The sequence below is a fragment of the Marmota marmota genome, unplaced genomic scaffold, assembly GCF_001458135.2.
Source record: "Marmota marmota marmota unplaced genomic scaffold, marMar, whole genome shotgun sequence".
Lineage (NCBI taxonomy): Eukaryota > Metazoa > Chordata > Mammalia > Rodentia > Sciuridae > Marmota > Marmota marmota.
In genome coordinates, this window is record NW_025999864.1 from 1,768,090 (window position 1) to 1,775,103 (window position 7,014).

A 7,014-nucleotide genomic window follows, 5' to 3' on the forward strand; every position below is an offset into this window, starting at 1 on the left:
GAGAGACATATGAAAGGAGCCAGAGACAAAATCTAATCCCTAAAGGCACACCCCCAGTGACCCACCACCTTCAGTCATGCCCCACCTGCCTACAATGACTACCAGTACAGTAGACCTTTCAAGAAATTAATCCACCAAATGGGTTAATATGCTAATTAGGTCACAGCTCTCATAATCTAATTATTTCACCTTTGAACATTTCTGTTTGTCTTAAGTGAGCCTTTGGGAGACACCTCATATCCAAATCATAACAGTGACAAATTAGAAGACTTTTAAAAATTTCTTCATTTCCACTCCAGGTTGTTTTCTAGAAATCAGTACTTTCAAATCCCTTTATTAGCACATCATTTACCATCCACTTGTACTTTGACAACTTTATAAACAGTCCCTATTTTGAAAATTTCTTTCAAATAAAACCTGGGTAAACTTTTCCTATTTCTTTTGTGCTCATAATGCCAATATTATTTTCATTTCTTTAATTATGCTTAGTTATCTTACCTGTCACAGCCAGATCATTAACATTATTTTTCAAGTCTTGTTTTTAATTTGAAAAGGTAACACAACAATTGGAAGCACTTGCTTCCTGACTGCACCCCCACCTCCTGCCCAGAAGTCCCTTTAACATCCAAGAGACACACATATTTAAAAGAAGGAACAGCTAATGCACTTTGTTATTAGTATTTTAGAACTCAAAAACATCTAATAAATAACCAATTCAATGTTCTTATTTTCCTCACAAGAAGAAAGAATGTGATTTGCTCAGCAAATCATGTCAAATTCATGACACACAGGAAGAGATTCCAGGGCTACTTACCCTATCTAAGTCACTGTCTTAGCACATTTATGCTTCAGTAGTTCTAAGTAAATTACAGCGAAGATCACTAAATATTACTGCAGAGTTCAAAGAATGATGTCAGAAATTGAAGTAGAATATGATGGCAAAACAAAATTAAAAATCCTCTAGTGCATAAAGATGACAGAAATCAGTATTATATAATATGCAACCATTTATTCAAAAACTTCCTTTCAAAGACACACAAACTACCACACATTTACCTTTTACAGAACCCGGATTAAAATCCTTAATAACATCATCATTGTAAGACAAGACTACAATTTGCTGTGTCATATTTTTCTTATGAAGCTGTCATGAATATAGGACATTTGATCTGATCAGGGTAGCAAACCAGAAGAGCAATCAAGAGTCATGTGGAAATGACTTAGACATCTCCTGTGCATCTTTTGGTCCTTTGGTCACCAACACATCTTGAATATATTTAGCACACTCCCTTCATCACTGATTCATTTGTACTCAAGAAAGTATACAAGTCCCCTCATGAAACCGTGAGCTTCATTTTTTTCCCTGCGTGGTGCTAGGGATCTAACCCTGGGCCTCAGACATGCAGAAAACATGCCACCACTGAGCCACATTTACTGAGCTTCCTCCTCAGCCCCAGACTATGAGCTTCTTAATGATAGGAACCTTGGGTTTGCAGTTCATTTTTTCATTTCTAGATCTAGTGCACTGCCTGGCACACTAAGATTTCTGTCCTCTTTAGGGAGAACAGTAGAGGAATTCATTCATTCATTCATGAATAATTTATTATTTTATGGAATTCCTGTGTTTTCATATTGATGTATTAGAAGAAGGGGCAAAAGAGGACACATCAGGAAAATATGTTAGACATTTTATTTTCAGTGCTTGCAATCAAACCCATAACCTTGTGCATGCTAAGCAATACTCTACCACTGAGCTACACCCCGGTCCATGTTATACTTAAAAAAAAAAAAAAAAGCCTTTCTATGCCTTGCACAATGTTAACAATGCACAATGCAGCAAATGTAATTAAGGATGAAACAGTAAGGAGGGGCATACATTTCTCCACTTACTTGCAAGCAAGCCAACTCCACTGGCCAGGGATCCCACCCAGGCTGTTTTTCCTTTTCCTTCACCAAAGACATCCAACCATTCTACATATAAGACTCCAACAGCTAACGGGGATCCGTAACACAAAAACTGAGTGAAGAAGGAGACCAGCACGATTACCCAGCCCCATCCACCATCAGGTGATTTTTTAAATTCCATTGTAAGGTGAAATTGGTGCTTTCTGTAGGTCCTAAAAGGAAAAAAGCAGAAAAAGAAGGCAAATTAAACTTAGATTGTGGTACCACAGTATTTTTAGATTAAAATATCTCTTTCTAAATTAAGAAATAAAAAGAGTCTCTAAATATATATGAACAGGCACAAAATACTACTGACATATCAAGTTAGTTTTTAAATTTTCACTTATGAAATCTTGGATCCATTTGTACAAAAAAAATCTAATTATAAAAAGGCAAAGAGTGGCAGGGCACAGTGTGGCACACACCTGTAATCCCAGTCACTCAGGAGGCTGAGGCAGGAGGATCAGAAATTCTAGGCCAGCCTGGGCAACTTAGCAAGATTCTTTTTCAAAATAAAATTAAAAATTAAAAAGGGTTGGAGATGTACCTAGTGGTAGAGCATCCCTGGGTTCGAAAAAAAGGTCACAGAGTGAAATGAAATGTTGCTTTTTCAACCTTGTCCCCTTTCACCAAGTTTTCATCCCCTCCCAATGGCAGGGAACCCATGATTTGAGTTTCGTGGACTCCCCTGGAAGTAGACTCTTAGCAAGAAAATAATTTATTAGGAGTGTCACTGTGTCTGCACCTACAGAAGGGAACACAGCAGAGGGAGCAGATAAACCACAAAACAGTTAAAAGGAGGGGGTTCTAAAGTTGGGATGACACTTCAGAGTTGCCCTCAGGACCTCATACCCAGTGCTGTTCATTCACTGGATACAGGTCAACCCAGGAAGGAGTAATGACGTGATGACCCCAGGGGGGCAATCAGCCCATTGGGGCAATCAGCTGATGGCCATCTGCCAAGAGCAGTCCCAGCAGCTGGGGCAAGGAATCTTTCATTCCTGACAGGGGCTGGCGGGTGCTGGCAGCACACCACAACATTTGCCAACTTGAGTATCCTTTCACATATACAAGCAAAACCAAGCAGGTGCACTTAGAGTTCCCTCTTTTTTGAAACAAAACAAAACAAACAAAATAATAATCATATCATACATCATATTCTGCACCTTTTTTCATGTACTTAATATCCTTAGAAATGTTTTTTCCTCAAACACCCAGAAAGCATCCTTACTCCTTTGTTGTTTAAATCAGCACATAGTATCTCACTATATGGTCATGTTTATTTGTTCTTTTACTCACATAGTAAACAGGCAAAACACTTGTGTGGTTCAAAACTGAAAAAAAAAAAAGGACAAAAGGTATATAGCACCCATCAACCTATTTCCCATCTAATCCCCATCTCCACAGGTAACAAGAGCTTGTCTTTTATATCTACAGTTTCTTTATGCACACACAAGCAGACTCAAACTTAGATTTCCTCTATGTTTTACAAGGCGTCCTGTACACACCAGCATCATATCTTGAAGACCTTTCATATTAATGCTCACTGTCTTCCTCATTCTTGCTGTTACACTGTATTCCAGTACAGGGCTTTCTCTTAATTTGTTTAATGAGTCCCCTGTGGCTGACCTTGTAAAGCAATGCTGCAGCGACTAGTCTTACATATGCACACATCTCTTTTTGCATATGCATATCTGTCAGGCAGAACTCAAGAGGAATTGCTGTGTCAAAGGGAGGGTTCCTTTGAAATTGCAAAAAATGTTTTAAAAATGTATGTCAGTCTTTAGTGGGGTGAAGTTCCTTCCCTCTCCATCACTGTAATTCTTTTCAATAGTTTCTAGTTATTCTTGTTTACTTTCTTTTTAATTAATTAATCAAATTAATCAACCTAATTAATTAATTTATTGCAGTAATTGGGGATTGAACCCAGAGGTGCTCCACCACTAAGCTATATACCCAGACCTTTAGACAGGGTATCTCTAAATTGCTTAGGCAGGCCTTGAACTTCCAATCCTCCACCCTCAGGTTCCCTAGTTGGTGGCACTACCGGCATGAGTCAACTTGCTGGCTTACTTTTCTATATAATCTTCAGAATCAGCCTGTTTCCAGCACTACAAACACATACACACAGAGAAACACACACACATATAGACTAGGAGAACTGATTCTTTTATGATGTTGAATCTTTCTAACAACATGATGTGTTTAGCATTTATTCAAGTTTCCTTTTGTGTTCTTAGTGTTTAAAATTTCCCTCAACACTTCTACTTACTGTATCCTTACATATCTTCTTTTTGCTAATCTTGTAATTGGGTCCAGTTGTTTAATTTGCCTTTTTTTAATATGGATGAAAGCTATCAGTATCTGTATGCTAATTCTGAATCTCATTACCTTACTAGGTCGGTGGAGCACTGACCCCTGGGTTCAATCCCCAATTACTGCAATAAATTAATTAATTAGGTTGATTAATTTGATTAATTAATTAAAAAGAAAGTAAACAAGAATAACTAGAAAATATTGAAAAGAATTACAATGATGGAGAGGGAAGGAACTTCACCCCACTCATTACCTTACTAAGATTCTCCTCTTAGCAGTAGATTTTCAGATGATTTTCTTCGTTATATATATAATTTATAATGCAATATAGTTTTACAATCACCTACACAGTGGTAGTTTTAACTGCTTATTTTTAACATTTCTACTTATTTCCTTCTTTTTCCTTTGCTTTCACTAGTCATCCAGAATAATGTTAAATAATTATTTTAGTCTAATTCCTAACCTTAATGAGAATGCCTTCAAATGCCATTGTATTGCCTCTGTAGCTGAGATTTTTTTTTTTAAATTTTGGTACCAGGGATTGAACCCTGGGGCATTAACCACTGAGCCACATCCCTAGCCCTTTTTACTTTTTATTTTGAAATAGGGTCTCACTTGCTTAGAGTTTTGGTAAGTTGCTGAGGCTGATTATGAACTTATAATCTTCCTCCCTCAGCCTCCAGAGTTGCTGGAATTACAGGCATGTGTCCCCTCATGATTTATTTCATTAAGTTAAGAAAGTATACTTTTCTATTTTTAAGTGTTATTATACAGAATAATTATTACATTTCATTAAATGCATTTCCAGTGAACAGTTATGATGACAATATGAATTTTCCTCTTTAGATTTTAACATGATAAAATTTATATATTCTACTATTGAAATATTCATGAATCATTGAATTAAATCTTCCTTACTTAATGCACAATTCTTACCATGTTGTTCTATTTTGGGGGAGGGATTTTTAAATTCACAGGTGATATCTATCTACGTTTGGTTTAATTTTCACTAGGTTTTGTTTTCAAATGATATTTAGTTTAAAAAAAAATAAAATTTTTCTTTCTCTGGGTTTAAAAAGTTTACATGACCATGGGTTTAAAGACTGAAGGCCTAACCTCCATGTCTCTAATAGGCCTTCCTATTTTAACCTATTCTTTCAGTGTCTCTTCACTATGCCAGTTTTATAGTCAGGTTCAACAAGAATCTTGTTTGCCTACAGGTTTTGCCAAGCCATTCCCTTGGCTGTGGTTTCATCAGATAATAGGTAAGGACAGTAGAATATCATTCATCCATTCATGCACTTTCTTAATTAGATGACGATGCATTTGGCTACCTCAAGAGTCATGGATACATACACCCATCATTTACCTGGGCTGTAGTGAATTTCTTCACTTCAAATTCAGAGCACTAGGCAAAACTCATGTCATGACCTGCCAAAGGCCTTTGTATGAAATAACTTTCCATATTTAATAACTGAAAATTGAAAGATGTTAGAATTTGTACAGAAATCTGTAGAGTCTAAAATGTAGACAGTCAAACACACAATTGTGTTAAAAGGGAAAACAATTCAAACTTCCAGACATGGAGATCATTTGAAATAATCAGTAATATCCCTCCATCAGAAGTTTACTGTCTCTAATACTTACTCCATTATAAAAGTAAACAGTATGGTTTTAGTCCTTCTAATGACTATTTAGTACTTTAAAATTCCTGTTCAGAATCCCCTTTATATAGATTCAGTATAATCTTTTTACCCTAACTAAATAGATAATATGTGATAGAAATAACCAAACATCCAACTTAGTGAGAATTTATTTCAAATTTTTTTTAAAAAGGGATGAGGATATAGCATGTAGCTCAGCAGTAGAGCACCCCAGTGTTCAATCCCCAGTATGACCAAAAAAAAAGGAAAAATCAAGTCAAAGAAACTGATGAGACTAAGAATTTGTACAAAAACAAATGCATACGGGATCATCTTTCAGAAATTCTCAAATTTTTGGACTTCAGAAAAAGTACACTGACACAGGCAGAGCAGCAGAATTATGAAGAAAGCTTGTATTTTCCAGAAGATGACAGTGGAGAGGATTATCTCTCTTATTGGCTTTCAAATCTAAGTAGATAGAAATTCCTTTTATTGCCCAGCCTGGTGGCACATGCCTCCCCAGCGACTTGGGAGGCTGAGGCAGGAAGATCTCAAGTTCAAGACCAATCTCAACAATTTAGTGAGGTCCTAAGAAACTTGGCAGGAAGCTGTCTCAAAGAGAAAAAAAATGGGGCAGTGGGACTGGGGGATGTGGCTCAGTGGTAAAGTGTTCCTGGGTTCAATTCCTAATACTACAAAAGAAATAATAATAATAATAATACATGAAATTCATATGGAAAAATAAAAGACCCAGAATAGCAAAAGCAATTCTAAGCAGGAAGTGTGAATCAGGCGGTATAGCGATACCAGATTTCAAACTATATTACAGAGCAATAGTAACAAAAACAGCATGGTACTGGTACCAAAACAGGCGGGTGGACCAATGGTACAGAATAGAGGACACAGAGACTAATCCACAAAGCTACAACTATCTTATATTTGATAAAGGAGCTAAAAGCATGCAATGGAGGAAGGATAGCATCTTCAACAAATGGTGTTGGGAAAACTGGAAATCCATATGCAACAAAATGAAACTGAATCCCCTCCTCTCGCCATGCACAAAAGTTAACTCAAAGTGGATCAAGGAGCTAGATATCAAATCAAAGACTCT

At 36.6% G+C, this 7,014-nt stretch overlaps 1 protein-coding gene across 6 annotated transcripts in view; it reads right to left on the minus strand.

The window, feature by feature from the left end:
- Slc16a9 (solute carrier family 16 member 9) overlaps positions 1 to 7,014 on the minus strand; it is a 58,371-nt gene that overhangs the window by 32,791 nt on the left and 18,566 nt on the right. For 4 of the 6 annotated variants that reach the window (XM_048814036.1, XM_048814014.1, XM_048814020.1 and 1 more), the window contains 2 exons: positions 3,244 to 3,278; positions 1,891 to 2,117 (listed from right to left, as the gene is read on the minus strand). In XM_048814036.1, coding sequence (XP_048669993.1) covers positions 1,891 to 2,117; positions 3,244 to 3,245 — 229 coding nt within the window. In that variant the 5' untranslated portion in view covers positions 3,246 to 3,278. The remainder of the gene's footprint in view (positions 1 to 1,890; positions 2,118 to 3,243; positions 3,279 to 7,014) is intronic. The other 2 variants (XM_015504686.2, XM_048814030.1) reach the window with 1 other exon arrangement.